This window comes from Stegodyphus dumicola, chromosome 8, assembly GCF_044657685.1.
Source record: "Stegodyphus dumicola isolate Sdum_Otavi_A_Nest chromosome 8, ASM4465768v1".
Lineage (NCBI taxonomy): Eukaryota > Metazoa > Arthropoda > Arachnida > Araneae > Eresidae > Stegodyphus > Stegodyphus dumicola.
Window position 1 is genome coordinate 59,116,187 of NC_140775.1, and position 24,615 is coordinate 59,140,801.

The 24,615-nt window shown below is 30.7% G+C and overlaps 1 protein-coding gene across 3 annotated transcripts in view; it reads right to left on the reverse strand.

Moving 5' to 3' along the window:
- Positions 1 to 24,615, reverse strand: part of Opa1 (Opa1 mitochondrial dynamin like GTPase) — an 83,578-nt gene that overhangs the window by 48,050 nt on the left and 10,913 nt on the right. The window contains exons 3-10 of one of the 3 annotated variants that reach the window (XM_035376896.2): positions 13,689 to 13,715; positions 11,747 to 11,868; positions 9,484 to 9,588; positions 9,258 to 9,344; positions 5,361 to 5,437; positions 5,128 to 5,245; positions 645 to 719; positions 427 to 498 (exon numbers count right to left, since the gene is read on the reverse strand). In XM_035376896.2, coding sequence (XP_035232787.1) covers positions 427 to 498; positions 645 to 719; positions 5,128 to 5,245; positions 5,361 to 5,437; positions 9,258 to 9,344; positions 9,484 to 9,588; positions 11,747 to 11,868; positions 13,689 to 13,715 — 683 coding nt within the window. Of the gene's footprint in view, positions 1 to 426; positions 499 to 644; positions 720 to 5,127; positions 5,246 to 5,360; positions 5,438 to 9,257; positions 9,345 to 9,483; positions 9,589 to 11,746; positions 11,869 to 13,688; positions 13,731 to 24,615 lie in introns of all 3 variants that reach the window. The other 2 variants (XM_035376889.2, XM_035376903.2) reach the window with 2 other exon arrangements.

Genomic DNA, 24,615 nt, shown 5'->3' on the forward strand with positions numbered 1-24,615 from the left:
GCCCTCTGGCTAAGTCCATTTATCAGATCTGAAAAAAAAATTTTTTTTCCCCCTACTTATTTATTTACACTTTTTTTGCCATAAAATTTACAATAAATGGTGCAAATTTATGCTGCTCCACTTCAAAACTGTATTTTTAAATCTGATATCACACAGCTTTTTCATTTGCTATGGATAGCATTATGCGACTGACTTCTGGCATTAATCCATTATCTCAGAATCTGGAATCAAGAGGCTCATAATAATATCTACTAATGCAATTTACTTATGTGAAAGTTTCTTTCTCTTAAGTACTATTAATAAGTTTACTTATGTGAAAGTTTCTTTCTCTTAAGTACTATTAATAAGTTAAATATTATAGAGTCCATACTATAAAACAAACTGAAAAGAAACCTATATAATAAAAAGACAAATGAATAAACTTACACTTATGACGCCAGGTAGATCTACAAGCACCATCCGTTGTAACCCAGGTCCTTTAACTGTCATTGATATAACCTAAATGATTTCCAAAACAGGTAAATAAAATATCTATTCACTTTAATAATCAATATTTTGGTATATTACAATATGATAAACTTATAAGGATTAACATGATACCTTAAATAATACAGCATAAATACGGATTTTTAGAAAAGCAATACCTCATTACTAACAGTTCTGCCACCTTCAACACTTTTCTTCATACGAATTTCAACTTCTCTTCGCAAATCAGCAAGCTAATTTGGAAAACAAAATTGAAATAAAATTTTAATAATTACTTACATATCTACACTTCAATTACATGAAAAACAAAAGAAACACTTTATGCTGTTTTATTGTTTTTAACAATTAATAAGAAGAATATTAAAAGAATATATTGAAATAACTAATATTTCCCATACCTATAACATATAATACACTACTATTGCACAATTTGAATAGCATGTCAATGTGATTAATTAACCTCCCCCCCCAAAAAAAACCTTGACCCCCCCCCCCAAAAAAAATAAATAAAAACAGGCTACATTAGAAAACTTACTGTTGTTACACTCATTAGGGTTTACAGTTCTACTAATTCTTCTTTACTTTAAAAACTCAGATCAGAGAGAGAAAAACTTACAACACAATATTTAAATATGCATGTCATATTTTACTCAAAATAATTTAACAGTTAGCTAATGCTTTTTAAATAATTAGAAATTTAAAAATTTAGGTATTTTCTGATTATCTGCACACCTCATCAAAAAGTCGTAAGAAAACACAGTAAAAACTCGAGTAACCAAAAAGCTCAGGTGAATACTAGATATGTGAAATTCCAGATCATTCAGCATATAAAAAGTGCAATTCACAATAGAAAAGCTACATGACTGGATGAAGCAATTTATGGTCTAAAATTATAAAGCAGTTATTTTATCTGTATCAGCTTAAATATCAAAACTTACATTTAATATTATGTAAGATTAGAAAAAAATGCATTTATATTTTCATACACCTTAAACATATGAAAATAAAGCATCTTATCAATTATAAACTCTGTCAACATAAAAGCTAGTGGAGATGCCTTGAAACTTGCACCAATAATTTCAGCAGAAAGGAAAAAACTGATCACTTTTTAATTTAGTTACATAATCAAGATATACGAGTTACAGATATAGCATATAAAAACTTAAATCTCTTGTCATAATTTTTCACATTGCATTGTCATTGTTTATCCATTTCTAAATAAAGTCACATATTATGCTCATTAATGCAAATCATACTTGACACCAGGTTTCTAGGAAAAAAGTCCACAGGAATAATGCTCACAGAAAAATGCTCACAGGAAAAAAGTCCACACAGAAATATGCCCACATGGAAAAATGCTCACTTAGAAATATGCTCACACAGAAGTATGCTCACATGGAAATAAGCCCACTGATAAATAATTCACACAGAAATATACCTACATTAATGAATCAATAATTAATCGATTTGAACATCATACACCTACTTGAATTTTCTAAAGAAAATTTATATAAATTACCAAAACATCTATGGTATATATTTCAAAAACTTTATAACTTATGTGTAGATTCAGTTGCTACATAAGATTAACAAATGGGCCATTTTGAATTGAAAGGAGAGAAGAAAGGAAGTAAACATGAAACAGAATTATACAGTAAAAAATTATTATAATTTTAATTGTTAAAAAAATAAAAAAATAAATAAATATAAGTTACACATTTTTTAATATGAACATTTAGAAGAATAATGAATAATGAATGAGAATTTAGAATGATTATTTTATTTAAATTACTTAAAATATTTAATTTTATGATCGATTTCATCATAGTTTCTTACATGATTCACGATTACCAAATGTAAGTTTTTCACGTTTTCTTTTTTTACTTCAGTACATCCTATATTTAGATTAGCTAATAACAAACGTTGAGAGGCTAAATCTTTTTCAGTCCCTCAAATAAAATCTACATACTGGGATGGCTACAATTAAATAATGAATTTAATGCGTTATGAGAGCCTTCGCCACAATTTGTGGTTTTAGGAGATTTTTCAAAGGCTGCTTCATAATGTTCAACTCAGAAGCATCATCAAAGTGCCTAAAAATGTTAATTTTATTTCTAAAATTTTAAATTTCTGCAGAAATTTTACAACTTTTTTGGCTCAAAATTTGAATAACTACCTTCAAACATCAATTTCTATAGATACACATCAAAAGTATGCAAAAATAGAGTAAAGAAACGAAAATTAATTATTAGCAGTTACAGGAAAAAAGTGCTGTACAGGGGCAGTGGTATAAAATATTACAGTACATGCAAAATTTTACTACAGTTTTCATGTTTTTATTTATCGGCCCTGAAAGGGTTAATGTGAGCATTTGTCCGTGTGTACATATTTCATGTGAGCTTTTTTCCATGTCAGCATATTTTTAAGTGAGCATTTTTCCATGCGAGCTTTTTTCTATGTGGGCATATTTCCTTGTGGGCTTTTTTCCTGCAAGTTTTTATACCTGTGAGCATTATTCTGCGAGTATTTTTCCTGTAGGCATTTTTCCGGTCACCGACACCAGGGTGCCATAATTTTGTAAGAACTGCTCTATGTTCTATTCTATTTAATGAAGGTCCCAATTTTAATTGCTTTTTCAATATGCCATTCAAATACCAATAAATTAGTTCTACTTATCAATAATTAATTGGGTTTATAAAAAATCAAGGTAGAGATTGTATTATGACATCATGCATTAAATTACACTGTATTTAAATTGTTTAACTGTTTTTCACCAGTTTTTTTTTAATAGTTTTTGTTTTATAAAAAATACAATATGGTATCACACAAGTACTTTTTCTTCTTTGTGATTTTCTCCCCTTCTTCTACAGTTATAACATACAAATACAGCACATAATAATGCAACATACAAATTTATATGCTTGCTTACTGTTTATATTATTGGCAAGATTTTTCTCAAATGTACATCATTGAAGTTTCTGAAGCTTCCGGAGAATTATATGTTCGTTATAATATAAGCTTTAAGATGGCTTTACAAGCCTCTCATTTTCTTCATTTTTTTAAGAAGAAAAAGCTTAAGCTTTTAAAAATTTAAAAATAATATGGTTTTTCTAGGTTTCCCTTTAACTGAATACTATACAGTGAGGCATTTACTTTACTGATGAGGCAGTGTATCATGTTACCAAAAAGCATTTATATGGCAACTCACAAGTCGCCAAAAAGTGTTTATATGGCAATTCAGATATGCACATAGCACACATGTTTTGAGTACACTACTTTAAAAAAAAAAAAAAAAAAAATCTGATCAGTATTTCTTTTTGCATATTTGCTTCCATCATAATGAATTCTAATTTGAGTTTCCCACCTGATGGAAAAGAAAGTGTTGCATTTCTTTAGAAATATGGCAATTTGACAAACAATAAGAATGCAAAAATTCACATCTATGAAGTTGCACTTTTTAAACAATAAAATTTTATGAAAATGCAATGCGAAAAATTGTAAGCAAAGCATTACAAACAAGTTGGTAACTAGTTTGAAGATAGACATTTTATGTTTACAATAGCTGGTCATTTGATTTATTATTAGATAAAGAAACATATGCCTGTGAAATTCTATGAAGAATTAGGATTATCCTCAAACACAACTATTAATTGGTGTAACTACCTTTGGGAAGGAAACATGTCTTCTGTGGAAAAAGAATAATGTAAGAAACAGGCAGCAATAAATACACTATTTAAACAAATGTTAGGATACCCAAGCAAATATTTCTCTCCATAATCAGCAATGAGTTTGTGAATGTTCTCTAAACTTGCTAATAAGTTCTCAACTTTTAACAGGGATTGCAGCAAAATAATCAAAAAGTACCTAATTTAGATTTAGCAGCTAAAAGAAATCTGTACTATGATCTAATGAATTATTGCATATTTTATTTGAATGTAGGATTTGAGAATTCACTTCAGCATGTATCACACATTATTACACTGCCTTTTCTGAATAAATTTGAATTCCTGTAATAATGAGGAGTGAAAATCTCATTTAAAAAAATTCCATATTATATAAGAAAATTAGGCCTCAGAACATAAGATCAACATAAGATTTCTAAAAAATAAGCAGTCAGAATAAACATCAATCCAATGATTTTCTCTTCTAGACTTTTCTTTGCTTAAACAGATAAAATGGTAAGTGCTGGACATGAAAAACTACAAGTTCATCACCAGTACAACTTTACACATTCTGATATGGGATGGCATGTGCAAAATAATGTCAGGCCCCTAGTAGGATTCCATGATAAGCTCTGGTAAGAGCAGGATAAATTCTTGCTAAACACCAAAATACACAACTAAAGCATCAAAGGGAAGTATATATTATATATCAGCATGGCACTAGGCGCAATGCTTATGGGGTCCTGAGGTCACGAAAAAAATCTCAGTGATAAAAAGGAGTCACGAATGAAAAAAAAATAAGAAGCTCTGCTCTAGTATATAGTAATAACCATGAAAAAGAATGCACTTTTTAAAAATAATAATAAAATCAGTGACTTATTTCATTAGATGAAATTTAAGATTAATTCAAAATGAAATATAAAAAGAAATAAAAAAAAGCAAACTGCATTAATATATCACCATTTTAAATACAACATACTTCACTTTCTTTGGTTAAATCAAACTCTCTTGAGCTGTCTTTAAAACATGCAACATGATAAGGACCTTCACTTAATGTAACTTTAACAGGAGCTCTTGTCATCATTTCTCCAGCACCTCTGTTAAAAAGGAAGGAAGAGATTTATTTCTTTTTAAAAAAGAAAACCTGTTTTTCATAATGTATATATTTATGTATCACTAGCCATTAATAACAATAAAATAATACAATCTAACCTTGGAAAAATGCGAGCTTGAGCAATCATTTCCAGAACACTAGTTTTACCAGAACTTTGATCTCCAACTACAACTACCTATGAAAAAAAATTGCAACAATTTGTATAAATAGTACATTTAGTTTACATTTTAAAGTAAAATATTTTGCACCAATTTTACAAAAATCATATACTGAACTTAAACATTGAAAACACATAAAAGAATTCAAATAATTTTATAACATTGGTTAATTCATAACCAATGTTATAAAATTAACGAATACAGCACTGAAAGAAAAATAATTTCATATATAATTTTGTATATACAGGATTAGCATTAAATAATGAGGTGCATCAAAAGTAATTTTGTTTTGAAATCAAATATTTAGCAAAATGAACATACTACAAATAAAAGTATGACCCATTACCTTTGACTGCTTTCTTTTACTGTCTCCCCACCCCAAAGTTGTTTAATCGTTGGGAACGATACATTTTAGACTACTTTGAAACACCATTGTAAAATTAAAATTTTTAATTAAAGGTAGCTGAACTATTTTTAAAAAGACATGCTATTTTAGAAAAGGCAGGGTAACAATACATATTCCTGACAAAACCTAACCTGGGGGCAGTGTTACGTTTTTGGACATCCTTTCAACAAAGTATAATATTTTATGTTTCAGCTATTTATTTTATGTCAACATCAGACAGTGTGGAACTTTGAATGCAAGGTTACAGTTTTCTTCCTTTGTGTGAGTTTCTTCGCTGCAGGGTTTCATGGCAACTGCTTGTATAGTCAATTCCCAATCTTGTTTCTAAGCATGCATTTTAAAGAAATTCTTTTGCATTGAAAAAATTCATAAAATTCATTATAAATTTAAAAAAAAAGAAAAATTATTAAATTTTTACTTGTCATTTCAAAATTTTACTGCCTATTTTGTTATTTGCATTGTAATTTATTTTAATTTGCTGCTTAGCACTTACAAGCATCCTATACAGTTTATGATCTTAGTGTGTGTATTTATACCTGGTTGTAACGAAAGTTTTCTGCCAAAAAACATTCTTAATACAGTTAGGAAAAAAACATGAAAGCAGTACCTTTAGTCCGGGTAGTAATCACCACCCAAATCTATGATTCTCTGCCAACGTTTCAGTAATTTTACAAAGCCTTTGGCCCAGAAGTGGCCACGAGTTCAAAAACAGATCAACTTCATTTTGAACATCCTGTGCAGAATGGAAGATAGCACTAGCATGATGTAGCTCCAGGTGTGAAAAAGGTAGAAGTTTGAAGGAGTGATGTTGGGACTATATGGTGGATGTGGCAAAAGACCCCATTCGAGTTTGTACAGAGTCCAGCCCATGAATGCAGACACAAGTGGTCTTTCATTATTTTGATGGGACATTACCTTTTTGTGCCAGAGCTCAGTTCAATATTTTTCCTTAATAGCAGCATCAACATGGACTAGCATCTCTCTGTACACATTACTGTTGAGAGTTTTACTTTTTACCAGATACACTCTGTGGATAATACTACATCAGTTCCACCAGATGCAAAGCATGATCTTTTTGTTACTGCACTTTGCGATGCTGCCGATGGGTTAACCAGGTGCAGACCAAACCCCTTTTCAGCATGGGTTGTTGAAGTAAATCCACTTTTCATCACAAGTGATGATATCCTCCAGAATATTGTCCTTAGGTTGATATTCAAGCAGATTAGTGCATACCCAAACATGTCTGTTCTTACCTGCTTGAGTCAGCTCATGAGGCACCCAGCGATTGAACTTGTTCAACAAATTTATGCCATGCATAGTACAACTAATGGACATGGCACTAAGGTATAACTCATTAGCATGCTCTCAGTTGCATACTGATCTTCTTCCATAAGTTCTCACAGGTGGACCTCATCAACATCAGCAGCCCGACCAGAGCACTCTGCTTCTTGAATGTCATAGTCCTTGTTTTTGAACTTTCAGTACCACACCTTCACAATGTCATATGATACAACAAACAAGTACCTAAAGCTATACACATGATTTGGAGACAGCTGACTTTTTACAACAGAACTGTAAAAAAATGATGGTTCTAATCTAGTAGTGTAATAGTTCAATTTCCAACACCTTGTACTTAATTTTTTTTTTTTTTTTTTTTTTTTTTACAAATTTCACAATGCAGTGTTCTAAAGCAAGTCTCTTTTTTTCAAATGCCAAAAAATCTTCTGACAAAATGTGATTAAACATGACAACGTGAACTATTTGCGCAGATGATATTTGTGGTGGCAGGAAACTTTTGTTAAAACCTGATAGACATCATACATGTTTGTAAAGCAGATAGTGCTTGTGTGCTTTGCCATAATTGAATAATTCATTCATGTCTGCAAATTGAGCTCTAAAATCGATTTACATAACATATCCAGAACATGCAACATGTTGCTATTCTGCATATCTGTAAGATATCTGCAAATCAACAGATTTGTGTTACAACAGGCTGAAAGTGTTGCCGAGTCTGAGCCATTATCATCTATATCATTTAAAGAAATGCTAGTATTCTCAATTCAATCATAGTCTGTCATCTGCTTCTTTCTTTTCCCATTGCTCTGTTGTAAGGATTGCAGTAACAAGATAGGATAAAAGCATAAAGCATTACTAGATACATTATATAGATAAGAAATATTCTATAGTGTGTGAACTTCAGTATTTAAAGATGTATAAGGTGCCTTTAGGTTTCAATGATCCAAAAATTTAATGTTACAAAACGTGAAATTAACAGTTAATTATAATAATGTAAAATTGTATTAAACAGAAACATCAAGGGGTCTTTGACTGCTGATTTGGCCGTGAGGTAGCACTGAACTGAATAGTTGATTTTGCATACATTTGTGGCAACCCTGTTGCACTTTGTGTTTAGAATTGCTTCAAGAACTGACAGAGTCGGTAATAATAATTTTGAACTCTATTGAGAGTATTATAAAATAGTTAACATGTTGTAAATCAAATTTGTAAATAGTTAGTTTGTGTGTTGATTAAGTCATATATTGAAGTGATTTTATTGAACCATGTTTACGGTAAGAATTACCAGACGAACCTGCTTGGAAGTGCTTCCAGGAGAATTAACCTCATTTGAATTTTTTTTTAATTTTAGCTAACCAAGTTCAAAAAGTAAATTATTTTTATGAAGGTAATATGTCACTAAATAAAGAATAAAAAATGTTACTTAAAAATATGACTTACATATGTGTGTTTTATTAATTTTATTCATTGCCATTCTTAGATCATTTATTGCAATATGGGCCCCACCGAAGTGGATTTTAAATAATTTTTCAAAAAATATATTTCCATAATTATTAAACTTTAACTATCTTAATTTCTCATTCATTATCAACAATATGTTTTTCTAATTTTTTTACAAGCTGCAGATTTAAAAAAAAAAAAAAAAAAAAAAAAAAAAAAAAAAAAAAAAAAAGACAACTTGTTGATTTTATAAACTAAAGAGTTTTTTACATAGCTTTGATAGTACAGTTTTTATTTTGTGAATATGAAAGCTTAAAAATATGTATTTCCCAAGTTAAAATAAGAAAATATTGTAAATGACTAAAATGGTACCAATTATAAAAGCAGATTTTAAAACTTATTTTTTTGTGTAGGAATGATTTTTTAGAAATGATTTCTGAATTCCCTTGAAACTTGTTAGATCAAAATCTGTATGGAACAAATTTAGATATACTACATTCATGGATAGTCTTGTAAATGCGGATGAGCGTTTGGGTATATTCTACAGGTATCCACTAAACCAAAAACAAGAGAATTATTTAGATAAAATAAGTAGAATTGTGATAAAATAATTCAAAAATAGAATTAACGGTATCGGGCAAAGAAAAATAATGTTTTAAAAAGGCAGATGTGAGGTATGCAGTTTAAATTGTTACCCTTGGCAAGTGATCTTGAGTGTTGTAACTAGAGTCATAGTCACTTAGCTCATCAAGTACTTCAGAATACATATCAATAAGTGACTTCTGGAAATAAAGAAATATTGTGGTTGTGAACAGCATACAGATACACACATCTAATTAAAATTAAAACATTATTCCAATATATAAATGAGTTGAAAAATCAGTTAAATATTAAGAATATTCTCAGAAGCATGAAATTTACCTTAATTTTTCTAACAGGCTCTGATTTCAAAGATTTCAGCATAATTTGCTTTCGTAATTCTTTGTTTTCCTTCTCTAATCGCTCCACTTCTTTCTGGTATTTTATCTATAAAAAGAGAATTATATTAAAAGGTAGCAATGCATTTAAAACAAGCTGTAAAAAACATTGCAAAATTAGATTTATACGATGTAAATGGCAGTATTTTGTTAAATATATTAAGTAGTCAAACATCAAGAAATAAAAAAACTGCATTCAAGAATTAAATTCTTATTTTATTCTCTACTTCAGCACCCCGGAATTTACTTACTTGGTATTTGCAGTTTGCATAATCTTATAATGATGGGAGGGGACAAACTTAAGAAATAAGCATTCATAAATTATCAAATGTATGCTAAGAATAGGACAGAGCACAGCAAAATTTTTCAGCTCAAAGATACATAGTACTGTCCTTTTTTTATCATCGGAGTCATTAATATAAAATCAGAAGCAAAATTAAATATCTTTCATTTTTATATAGTACTTCAATAGAAGTAAATTACTTTTACTTACTTACAATAGAAGTAAATTACTTATTATGCTGAATTCTCTTGAAATTATGTGCACACTACTTTTTCATTGCTCCATCTTTTCAGGCTATTTGTAAAAATTTTTTACACCTATTTGCATGAGAAACACACACAGCTAATCTGTAATGTAGCATCCAGTACATTTTGCTTTAATGCTAGAAATGTTCCATTTCAAATATTTAACAATAATTTTTATATCGATTTATATTATATGAGCTTACACATAGTGTGAGATTTTATTTACAGGTTTTTTTTTTTTTTTGTATGTGTGTGTGTGTGTGTGTGTGTGTTCATTACAGAATTTTATGTTGTAAAAGGTAGTTGAAGGTGGAAAATCTTAGATTCTGTAGAAATTAGTTTATTAATCTAATTTATATACTATTTCAATAACTATATGAATTATTTATTTACACTTTATCAATGGCTGTCACTTACATACAATGGACATGATTTCATTTCTTGAGTTTGGAGAGTGAATTACTCATTTCATTTTATTTACTTAATTTATCCACTTTTTTTCTTTCAAGTGAAAAGCAAGAGCATATGCTTCTGAAATATGAACTCACACAAACTCACTGTTCTTCTTCATAGCTCTCTGTTGTAAACTCCTCTTTGTTTCAATATTTTTCAAAACTTTCCCCCTTGCTATAGCAAAAAATATCAGAATATATACACTTGACTGAAAGTAGGCTCTGAAAATCTGCAGAGTTTGAGTTTTCTGGTGAATAAATATAACCTTCATTTTTATTCCATACTTGCATTCTTTATTTGCTTAATTACCATATTGCATTTTTTAATAATTAATAATTTTTTAATAATTCAGTTTTAATTATGTGTTTAAAATGGACCTAAGTAAATAAAATTAAATAAATAATTCATGGTCCAAAACTCAAAATATGAAATCATGCCTATTACATATAAGTGACAGCCAATCCCAAAGGGTAAAAGACAGTTGTTAAAATAGTTTACAAATTAGATTTATAAACTAATTTCTACACAGTCATTATTTTTATTTTAAGATTTTACCTTAAATTAAATACTGTAACTTTTGCTTCAGAGAACTGCTTATGAAAAACACTTATTTATGTACAGAAAGATAACTATATAAAGCCAAATATTCTGCATCAAAGTATGTAACATATGGAATTATAAATATCTGTAAAATTGCAATAATGCTGCAAACATTCAGAATTATCAATTGAATATATTATTAAAACACTGAAAACATGTTTAAAGTAATAAACGCAATTTTTAATATTAAATTGGTACTCCATTATGCACCTGAAACACTTTTTGGTGCTTGTGAAAGAGTAAAAAAAAAAAAAAAAAAAGAAAGAAAGAAAGAAATGCTGAGATCCAATAGTAGCACCATCTGGAGACTATGTATATGTGTGTATAAACAAGAATAATTATATATGCATACATGTATTATTACAATAGTACCCTCAAAATGCATGGCAGGTGTATAATGGAAAAGTACCATTAAATTATTAAGAAATGCATTTCTTGCTCAAATCAATTTGACATTTGACAGCTAAGTAATTGTAATTTAAAAACATATTTCAAGTCTCATGTCATGACAACATTTGTCTTATTATGTAAATGATAAATACATGACAGTGGCAGCTAAAAATATTTGAAGACTTAGCTACAGAAATTTCTTTAGTTCGAAAAGAACATGAGCATGAAATACTTACTTGCACATTAATTAGTTCTTCTTGTAATTTATCAATTCTAGTTTTTTCCTCTTTATCTGAACTAGATGAACTACCACTTAGAGGAGTGGAGGTGGCAGACATAGCTGTGTGAAGTGCCATATCTGTAAAAAGAAAAATTCTCCATTTTTTTTAACTTATAAATTAAAATACATTATATTGGCCAGCCAAGTTAATATAATTTATGCTACATATGTATATATGAGTCATAAATTTAAAACAACTTTTAAAGTTGAGTAGAAGTCTATTTATCCAAATCTTTTTGGGCCTAATATAATTCAGACAACCATACAGAAAATAAATTTTATTCTGGACAGCAGAACTCAAAAAATTGCATATGCTATCTTCCAACTGTTTAAGCCCAGTAGCAGATGAGGCGTAAAACCACTAAAAACTGGTAATTTGTCTTATATGCAAATCTCTACAAAATGGCTCACTGCAAAGGAATATTTTAGGTTTTCTTCATACTTAATAAGAAAACGAGAGAGTTTCTCTTAAAAATCCTCCACGAAAGCATCCCTCATATTAGGCATGAGTTTTTTTGTCACATTCTGAACATTCCTATCCAACCTCTAAAGAATTAAACATTAAAATGCCATAAGATCTACTTTTACAAGCAACATATGCCTCTCTTTCTTTCAAATAAACACTTCTTTCTAATCTACAGTCTCATCTTGAACCTGGAATGTTCAGACAACAGGCTTTCAATTGTGAATGAAAATGTATGCTCGTAAAATGGTGCAGTCACTAAAAATTCCTTTTATACTAAAAAAGAGCTTCAAGCTACAGAATTCATTAAATAAATAATTTATTCATAGATTTTTAATGTTTACATAATGAATGTGAAAGTATACCAAATTGTAACAAATTTAAGCACTTTGATTCTCTGAAAATTTCACAACTACATTTAAAAGAGTTGTACAACATACTACCAAATATCATGTCCAACAGTATAATTCAAAACAAGGCAAATAAAAGATATAAGGGGAAAATCACCAGATCTATGATTGATACATCTCGGAAATAAAAAATCTCCGGTCTTTCCAAAATGTCAGTTTAAAGCACTATTTTATTAGATGTATGAATGAAAATGATGTATGAATTACAAATGGAAAAATTTATATTCTAACATGACAGATTGAAGGGGCAAATTACAGATTGAAAATTGCAATAAAACATTAACATTAAATTCTAAAAGTGTTCATAAAATAGTAATGAAAATAAATACTTTTTCATGAAATCTTATGAAACTTTTTATTGCAGTTAAATACAATATTTATGTATGTTACACCCAAGTTTATAAAATCTCATTCATTATTAATAATTATTATTCATTTTAAAATTTATATGACTAATTCAAAGAAATAATACCACAGTAAATATGTTTTATATTTTAAAAATTACCTGAAAATGTGAAACAGAAAAAGTAAATTTGTGCAATTTTTTATCTATCACTAAATATCATGTTAAAAACATAACATTACTTATTGAGATTTCTCCAGAATTAAATACTCTATTAAATATTATATCCGAATGAGCATTTCAGTTTTTGCATTTAGCATCATTTTTACATAATAATTAAATTTAGATATTAGTGCTTGTATTAATTTTGCAAATTAGCAATCATAAAACTTGCTTCCATACTACAAAATTACTAGAACATGGTAAGTAGACAGGAAAATTTAAAAGGAAAAAAAAATTATACCTGACTTGTAGTTCAAAGTAACTCTCTGAAAATTAAAATACTTTTACTGAGGGCACAATTATGTTTTATTACTCAGCTTAATAAAAAATGCAAAATTAATTGCATTTCTTTTTAAACTGTCATGAAGGTAGAACATTTTCAGGCACAGTAAAAGTATAATATCCGTAATAAGAAATTTTAATACAAGCATATAAAATAATAAAAAAAAAATCCACAGACCTAATGGCAAAGGTGAAGAATAGTCTCCTAAAATAGCAAAACCTATTAAAGTAAAAAAAGTCCCAGTATAAAAGTTAATACATAAAATGCATCTGAAGAATAATTGCAAGTTGAAAACCATACATGCAATTAAATGTTTACTTTAAATTTAAAAAATAAATAAATAAAAATAAGAAATTAAAAAAAAAAAAAAAAAAAAAACACACACATGCTCTGAGCAAATCTGGTAACATATTTAAAAATACCACAAATTTAACTGAAAGCCAAAGAGCTGTATTTGAACTGCAGGGCAGATATATAATACAATCAATAAAACTACAATTCTTATATGAAACTCAGAAAATAGAATTTGTATTAACTGCAAAGGAATCTCGATTCATGTACTAAGAAGATGTGAAATTAATTCTTTTTAGTTATTTGGGCAGCTCATCCAGGCTTTCATAATTTTACAAAAATGTGTATGAACTGATAGCAAATGACAAAGGCATTTCATTATATTAATATAATTAAAGGCTCAAAATAACAAGAAAAAGTTTTTAAAAAATTTCTTCAGAAAAAATTATTTTCTTTTATACTTTTTTAAAATATTATACTGTTACTTATCCTTACTTTTTTTTCGGCCACTTACAGATCTATATTCAACAATTAGAATACATAGTTCTCTTTCAGAATAGATAAAACTAATTTTAAAATTTGTTTGGAATTTCCCTTCATAATATAGTATAATTTTATTCTATATGCTAACAAAGCAAAAACATTTAAATTTGAAAGTGAACAAGATATGCAAATTAAAGTATAACATAGGGGCTTGATATCACTTGAAAAAATACAAAACTTATACACTTTTATTGAATAACACAAATAATGAACTAAGAAAAAAACTAATTACTGAATGTATTGAATATCAAAATATTATGAATCTTAATATTTTTAACTTTCTGTAAAAGATTTAAATAATAATAATAAAATAAAAAAGCAAAGGTTGATAGAATTAAAAGTGCTATCTTTACATATAATAAAAGAAAGAATCTGTGTGTGTGTGTGTCTTTCATTTGCGCTGCACGTAAGCTAATACACGCACGGCTACAAAATCTCGTACATACGTGCATCTAGACAAGAGACAGTGCTACTCGAAGTGATTTTTTCAAAATTCGAATTAGATTTTTTTTTAATTTTATGTTTTGTGGCGAAATCGCATCATTTTGAGATATAATGGGCTATAGGAAAGCGAGATTTTACTCTACACACTCCATTTTCACATCGTCATGAAACATAGGCACTTACAAACTTAAAATAAATATAATACAAACTTAAAATAAACTTGGTTGTAACTTAAAATAAATTTCGTGTTTCAATAAATCGATTAAAAATGTACAGTTTATTTTTCTTTGATTTTTGGACATGTTAAACTTTTATCCTTGCGACTGCTTTTACAAAAAGAGTTTTGGAAAAATGATATTTTGTATTTTTAAAAATTTTTTTAAATGAAGCTTCCAAGTACACTTCTCTCATCTTTAAAAATGTGATTTTGGCAACAATTTTCCTGTCTTATTGTTGTTGAGAGATTTTTGATGAAATCGCATGATTTTGAATAGTTTCATTCTTTTAGAAATATGGGTTTGGCAACAATTTTCCATCGTATTTCTTATGTCACTGTTTTTAAGAGATTGGCATATTTCATTGCCATTTTTATATATATAAAATACATGTTTATTTTATTTATTTTTTTTTTAATAAAGTTGTTCTGCAAAGTAAAATTCTGAGTAGAAATTTATTTATTTATTTATTTTTTAGTTGCTTTAATGTTGTTTTTTGCTTATTTCGTTGTTTGCAAGATATTGAAAAGTTTTGCATGATTTTTTTTCTTCAACGGAAAGTTGGTTAATTTTTTTATTAGGATAACTAATATTTGTACTAAGGGATATAGCTTATTTGATTGCAATTTTTTTCTCTTGAAAATATAAGATAAAATATCATTAATTATATTTTGCTTTTCAAAATTTTTTGTTTTTTGTATTCTTTTATGTTATTTATTGCTCATTTCACTGTTTTTAAGATATTGAAAAGTTTTGAGTGATTTTTTTAGAAAACAAAGTTCTTAACCTCCTTTATACTATTTGAGTTCTTAAGAGTTTGCAAAAGGAAGTTGGTTAATTTATTTATTACAATAATTAATATTTGTATTAAGGGATATTGCTTATCTCATTGCAATTTTGTTATACATAATAACTTTTTTTATGAAGTTGTTCTGCAGAGAAAAATTCTATGCAGTTTTTAAATTCAACGTTTGGTGTTCCCTTCAGCCATTTTTCCGGTACATTTAAAAGCCAGACGAAGGCTGGCAGCGAAGCTGCTAGTGTTAAATAAAGCAAAGTATCACAGAGGTATCTGCATCTTGAAAAATTTTTCTTGATGCAATTTAACTACACTTGTCATACATAAGGAAAATTACATTTCTTTACATGTATAATGTATAACAATAAGCATATATATATATATTGTTATATATGTATTACAATATGAATATGCTTTCAGAAAAATTTAATTGATCTTCAAATTAAAAGTGCTTAATACATAGCTCATCACACAGCACACATTAAATGAATTCTTCAATTTTCATTACACATGAGAAAAACTGCAAAAGCTACATGCAGCCAATCTATGTAGTCACTGGGAAGAGAACTCAGGATAAAGTTCAATGACTTTCGTAACTCAGTTAGAAGTAAAAATTTAAAAAATTAAATTTTGGTTTAAGTTATGTTGTTTATACTAATTATGAACTACAGGTGAAAAAAAGTAGTCCAGTTCCAGTAGTAATAACGCAAAATGGACAGCATCTTTCTGACACAATGTATGAAAAAAGAATGAACAGGACAGCAAAACAAGATTTGAACACTGGTTTATTTCACAACATCAAGTTTCTGGGCAGACAGATAGAGCCTTCTCTACACAGTATGGCAACAGTACTGAAAGCAGCCTTATTTCCCATGGCTCAGTGTATGATTAGCTTTGCAGGTTCCTTTGCATAGCTTTACAGATTCCTTTGTATAGTTCTCTTAATGCCCAAACTTTTTCAAAACAATATTTTATACTTGTGTCAAAATAATTCACATCTTACAGACCCAAATATAATAATATTTCTCCTTGAAATGCCTATGGTGATGTTTTATTGCCATTAATATTTCACCAGAAGGTCAACAGAGAAGCCTAAGAACCACAAAACTTCAGCTTAAAGGAACTTTATTTAACATTAAAAAAAAAAAAAGTAAAGCACACCTCGCAAGAGCTAACTATTTAAACAATGGCATATATGAGTCAATGCCAGACGACCATAAACAGGCAAAAAAAAAGTGAGCGGTCACAAATAGGCAAGAAAAGGTGAGAATAAGTCTCAGCAAAAAAGTTCAAGTTTTTAATCCTTGTGCTGCGATGTGCACATATACAAATTGCACAGCAAAGATGAATGTTGCCACTAACTGCAATTAGGATTTCGACCATGTACACTTCTGTAACTATATCCACCTTGTAAGTGCTGTTTAAGATTAGGGATGAAAACCCACTTTCATAATTAAGAAAACATTAGGGATGAAACACTTTCATAATTAAGTTAAAAGAAAAAAATTTACTTATTTTTTCTTGATGCACAAGTTTTGGAAGTACAAACACTTTCATAATCAAGTTAAAAGAAAAAAAAAAAAAAAAAAAAAGTACTTATTTTTTTCTTGATGTACAAGTTTAAGGATAACTTAAGGTACATTACTCAGATCATTCAACAGAAAAATGTTGGTGATTCAGTCTCATACTGGGCCTGGTTTATCAAATCCAATTTTCTTTATTCATTTTCAGTAGAGTGTGCTCTCATTTTTAATTTCAAATGATATTTTGAAAAATTATTCCACAAATACATATTCACATAATTACATTTATACTTTTTCCCAACTTTAATTTATTTTCCTTTTGAATGCTGTGTAATAAACATGGCTGTAATGGTAAAAGAGTTTAATGGATTGTTTAATATTGGGTTTTAACATAAATTTCCTGCCACCATAAATATCATCTATGCAAACAGTTCGCATTGGTATGTTTAACCATACTCTGTCAAACGTTTTGGGCATTTGAAAGAAAGAGACTCGCTTTAACACTGTGTTGTGATATTTGTAAAAAAATATCGGTATCATTAAATACAAGGTGTCTGAAATGGAACTATCACACTACCTGATTAGAACCATCATTTACTTCCAGTTCTATTGCAAAAAGTTAGCTATGGAATAGCACCAAATCATGCATACAGCTTTAGGTACTAATGTTGGATCATATGACACTGTGAAGGTTAAATACCAAAAGTTGAAAAACAAGGACTACAATATTCAAGAAGCACAGTGCGTTGGCCAGTCTACTGATGCTGATGAAATCTACTTGCGAGAACTTGTGGAAGAAGATCAGTATGCAACCACTTGAGATCTTGCTAAGGAGTTAGACTTTAGTGCCATGTGTACAGACTCGAACGGGATCTTTTGCCATACACACCATATAGCCTTGACATCATTCTTTCTTCTACCTTTTATCACACCTGCAGCTACATTTTGCTGGTGCCCTCATCCATTCTTCACAGGACGTCCAAAATGAGTTTGATCCGTTTTTGGACTTGTAGCCACCAAGTTTCTGGGCCGAAGGCTTTGAAAAACTACCATAACAAAAAATCATAAATCGTATAGATTTGAGTGGTGATTACCACCTGCACTAAAAGTATTGCTTTCATGACCCCCCCCCCCCCGCCCTCGCATTGGCCAGTCTACTGATGCTGATGAAATCCAATTGCGAGAACTTGTGGAAGAAGATCAGTATGCAACCACTTGAGAGCTTGCTAAGGAGTTAGACTTTAGTGTCATGTGTACAGACTCATGGTCTGTGTACAGACTCGAACAGGATCTTTTGCCACACCCACCATATAGCCCTGACATCATTCTTTCTTCTACCTTTTATCACACTTGCAGCTACATTTTGCTGGTGCTATCTTCCATTCTGCACAGGATGTCCAAAATGAGTTGGATCCATTTTTGGACTTGTAGCCATCAAGTTTCTGGGCCGAAGACTTTAAAAAACTACCATTACAGAAAATTATAGATCATAGTTGGCAGAAAATTATAGATTTGGGTAGTGATTACCACCTGCACTAAAAGTACTACTTTCATGACCCCCCCCAACTTTATTAAGAACGTTTTTTGATGGAAAACTTTCGTTAGAACCAGATATATTAAAACTGTATATTAAACTGTACCAGATATATTAAACTACAAAAATAAAGCATGTATTTTTTAATTAAATATATTTTAGATTATACTTAAAAAGCTTTTAAATGCATATCGTGAAAACTGGGGAATGAAATTTCCACACTAACCAAGCAGAAATTTTTCTTTTCTCTTTTTTTATTTCATAAAAATTTGGTACTTCCTGATTAGCTGCCCTCCCTCTTGCTGAAAAACATGAAAAAAGTATACATGAGACAAAGCAGTACATCATAAAAATAGCTATATGGCCAGGATGTCTTTACTGCTTGGGCATTAGTAAGCGTAACATGTCACATGCCTACCAGCGGCCAAGTTGCTCAACACTGGAAGTTCAATTTAGGTTTGAATCCCTGCGAACAAGCTGGCTGCAAGAGTATTTTTGCAATTTTCCCATTCACAATATAGATAAAAACCATTTTAATTAAAAAGTTCTTTACAAAAGCATCTTTCCCCTGCTAGGCTTTGCCATAATTAAATAAATGGAAACCATGATGTCACCAAAAAGTATTTATCAGGGAATCGAGGTTTTGGTCAGTGCACAATTAGTCTGAGCAATTCTCAGATGCTTATTAACTTAACTGTTTCATTTCCCTACCATATTATGACCAAAAATAAGCATATTTTTATGGAAAATTCTGTAATCTAATCGATTACATGAATTCAAATCAGTATTCAAAAGTGTTACAAGTATTGCATTTATTGAGTTAAGGTAATTTTTAATTATGGTGAAATTAAGGCATTTTTACTTAAAGTTTGCTTTTTTATGATGAAACTGCAGAACTGGAAAGAACCCTTTACAGGAGATAAATATGAAAGAAGTAAATTTGCTGTGAAAAGAAATTGTGGCAGTGGTGAAGAAGGATTACTAGTATCCATTTTACAAAAGTTCTGAACCTGAATTAGATCATCTGAGCTTTCCGTTTTGTCATCATCACTAGGGAATCCCAATAAAGAACTTTCAGAATACCAGAATCATTTATAGAAAATTCAGATTCCTATCTGATCCAGAATCAGATTTATATTCTGTTATGATGCATTTACTGTCACCCATCGTTCTTTTATTTCATGACAAAATTGGGAAGAAATACTATTCGCAAATCCTAATACACTCAACATGTGCAAACAAACTCACTGAATTTCTCCACATAATGAAAGAATCCCGTCGAATAGCCTTCCAGGAGATTGGAGTAAATATAGCCTTCCAGTTGTGTCGTAGTGTCCGGCCAGCGTTTGTGAATCCCTGAACATTGTTCTGGATAAAAATGAGGTATCCAGACTGGGTGAATCATTCTGTTAACTATTCTTGAACTGGGTAAAATTTATCGTACGGTACCCCTTGGCGAATTATTTCTTTTTTTGATGCCAAGATCGGCGCCAGGAGGGCAAAATTTCAAGATGGCCACTACACAAAACCAAAATAAGAAGTCAAAGACTTACACAAACTCAGTGTCCATGCACACATCAACCTATTTTCACTTAAAAAAAAAATCAGAGAATCGCATAAAGTAGGCATTGCACACTGCCTTTTTCCATGCACACATTAATCTATTTTCACTTAAACAAAATCAGGAAGTTAAAACTATCATGGTAACTAGAAAGAATTTGCCGCTGTCCTAACACACAGAGACGAACAAATAACCAAAAATACACAGAGAGAAATAAATAACCAAAAATATATATTTCCTAACATAAAAACATTAACACCCAAAAAAAGTTACTAGAGTGGGCGCGTGGGGTATCACATACCCCAATATTTAAAATACGATAAAAATAGTTTGATTTAGTTTTAAAGCTGTTTTTCTTGTTCTCATGTATTATAAATACATGAATAATAATTGGGTTTCAAAAAATTAATTTCCAAAATAATCTTAGAGTTCACATTTTAAAATTAAGATAAATGAAAATAATAAAAAAATAAACATCATGCCTCTAAGTTTCATTGCATCTCTAATACACAATGCTTATTTCATTTCTTTACACTTTGAATGAAATACATTCATGTGCTCTTGGCACAGAATGTTTTCACATTTTAAACATTGCATTCACGTTCTTCTGTCGCGAGGGCAATTTATCACATCTTTCATACTTAGTTGTTTCGAATTCGTTTTAATTCTTCGTTGAAACTTCTGCTTTTGTTTTGCGTGCAGTACGTCAGTTTCTTGGTAAAGTATTAATCTCTGATCTTTGTTCAATACTTTTTTTCATTAATTGTAATGCTAAGGCCTTCAAAAACAGACTTCTGTTTCTGGTTGGTGGATTAGCAGTTGAATGTAATATAATTCATGCATTTATTACAGCAACATTCAGTGCAGGAAAGTATATTACCATTGGCCACCTCCTTGTTCTTCTGGCAATTGAATAATTTGCTGACATTTCATCTCCCCATATCCAGTGCTCCTTTAGTCTATTATAAAAACATATAATTCTTGATGTTTTATTTTCTCCAATAGTATCATTTATAGTATGATCGTTATATAATGTTGAAAGCATATGAACAGTTTTTCTTTTTTTAGGAACATAAGGAATTAATGATTTATCTTTTTCAAAACCAAAACAGTGTAGAAAATATTCCTAGTTTCATCTTTAGTTTCCAAAATGCAATCTTCATCGCTTTCAAATATTTCTAATAAATCTCAGACAGGCGTTGCATCTCCAATTCATAGGGAGTCATTCTTTATACCATAATGCGGTTAGAAATTTTTAAGAATTTAATGTCAAGTACTTTAAAATCACTCGCGAGTAGAAATATTTACTGTTACACTCTAGAAATAAATTTCTGAACTAAATATTCAGTCAGAAAAATACTTACACAGACAAGTTTGGGCGTGTGTGATACCCCAATTCCAACAAAATACCGATAAATCTTTTTCTGAAACACACAGACAAAGAAAAAGCGGTTCTGAAAGTCAACCACAACTAGAAACTCAGCTACTGAATGCAGCACAGAATTTCAGTTTCACAAGTTAGGAATATTCTACTTTTATGTAGGGGTGGGGTATGATACACCCCACATGCTTTCCTGTGGGTTAAACAACAAAAATTAACAGAGATGAATAAATAAATGAAACGTCAATTTTTTAACGTAACTTTTTTTCACATACATACGTTTAGACTTGCCACCACCATCTTCCAGGTAAGAAATTCAATTAAATTTTTGGTCGTTTCGGCTCATCCGCTGTTAATGGCGGATAAATTTCATATCTTTACTACACACTGGACATTCATATCCAGCAATTAAACCGGCTTTCATGCAAAAATCAAACATATTTCATCCCTCATACAAAAACCTCAAATTCACAATTTCATTATGATCAAACCCATCAACATTCATCCTCTTACTCACCTCAGACATACGGAAATGATGATACCCACAGCAAAATAATAGCAAGTTCAAAATACAAGACCATACCATGCATGTGCAAGCAAACATAGCAATTGAAAACAGTGGTAAGAACCAAAAACCCGAGTTCATACAAAAGGGTTACTACTACAATAGCCAAAATCTAAATTTATCACAACACGTTTGGCGATATTCGCAGAAATAACCACTTTTTAATGGAAAAAAAAAAAAAAAAAACAAGGCTAGTTTCGCCAACATTATCAACATTAGGGTTACCACAAAAATCTATTTCGTGCAGCGGTCTTCCATATTTCACGAACAACCAATAAACCTTGCCAATTTTTTCAGAAAGAAACCAAGAGGTACTGTACGATAACGATTAGCCCTTGAACTGTAACCTTGCGGGATTATCAGCAGGTTTTCTTAAATCAAAATCCTCTTTGGCTACAGTGTTTATTCATTTCAGACAACTCCTTTTATGGCAGCCTGCTAAACACAAAAAGCCTCAAAACTGATTTCATTTGAATAAGAATTTCATTAAAATGCTTTCATTTCACTTTGATAAAGCTTTATTGAGCAATTTTTTTAAACTTCCCCCATGTAAAGGTCTACAAATGCTGTTCACACATATTTAAGATGATTTTCATTGTATTTACAGAAAAATTTTATTTACAATTTTTGTGTATTAAAGGTTCCATTTTGATAACCGTTATTCTTCACTATCTTTCCACACCATAATTTCCAAGAAAATAAAGCCTTTTTTAATGGTGGAAAAGGTATTTTATTCCATTCCTCTTGAACAGCTTTCTAAAGTTCTAAGAGGGTTGTAGGAAGATATCTGGACAATCCAATTTAAAGTCCAAAAGCAGAAAGATTCATGGAGCATCATCAGGAGATTTGGTATGGATATGAGTGAAGGATATGGCCTTGATACTTGTTTCTTGTTAAATTTTTTACAGGTAATTAACAGTGGATGTTGATGTGCAGCTGCTTGCTTTGCATAGATGCAGTTCTACTGATTGATGGCACTGTGGGAAAACAGAAGACGTTTGATATTTGAAAATTGGGTATAAAATACACTCATGTCCATAAATTAAGGATAATTCAGAGTCACGCGGAAATCGAACTCTAAAATAAATATACCACCAGTAAAATCACTAAACACATCTTCAAGAATCGTATGCAAATTTCAGGAAGTAACCAGATGACACCGATGGTACGTTACAATGACGAGAGTGTAAGAGAGTGATATATAAGGAATACAGGCAAAGAAGTAAAATTGTTCGCAGGCGCTTTATAAGCATTTCAGTGCAATAACCGAATAGTTATGACACAAAGGACACATTTGGATGATTTTTTACGGGGTAGAATTATTGGCCATCTGGAATGTGGGCGTACCCAACTGGAAGTATCAGACGAACTTGGAATTGCCCAGAGTGTCATCTCCAGGCTTTGGCAACGATTCCAATATGATGGTAATGTGAGTAGACATTACAGCACAGGTGACCCCACTGTTACAACGCCGAATGAGGACCGGTATTTGACAGTTACTGCCAAAAGAAACAGGCGGAGCACAGCCTCAGACCTGTCTCGTCAGCTCTCTTCAGCCACTGGTAAGACAATTTCAAGGCAGACCATCTACAGACGCTTAAGGCAGATTGGTCTATATGCTCGTAGACCTGTGAGATGTGTTCCACTTACTGCAACTCACTGTCGCCTGTGGTTAGCCTGGAGTAGAGAGCATGTATTGTGGACATCGCAACAGTGGGCTTGTGTGATGTTTTCCGACGAGTCCAGATTTAGCTTGCAGTCTGATTCTCGCCGGACTTTCATATGGAGAGCTCCAGGTACCCGTTACCACCAAGAAAACATCATTGAACGACACTGTTACGGTGGTGCAGGAGTGCTCGTTTGGGATGGAAGTATTCTGGGTTCCAGAACTGACCTGCATTTTCAAATTGGAACGATGACAAGCCAAATCTATCAGAACGTCATTCTGGAACAACAAGTACGTTTGTTTCGGGGTGCCATGGATGCACAATTTGTGTTTATGGATGACAACGCCCGTCCTCACCGTGCAAACATCGTAAACGAATGCCTTCAATCGGAGGGTATCACCCGTATGGACTGGCCAGCATTCTCACCGGACTTGAATCCAGTAGAGCGCGTGTGGGACATGCTTTGCCGACGAGTTGTAGCCCGTCAACCTCCTCCTACATGTCTACCGGAACTTCAGAGATCACTGCTTTTTGAGTGGTGTAATATCTCCCAAGATCAGATCGATAATTTGATACTCAGC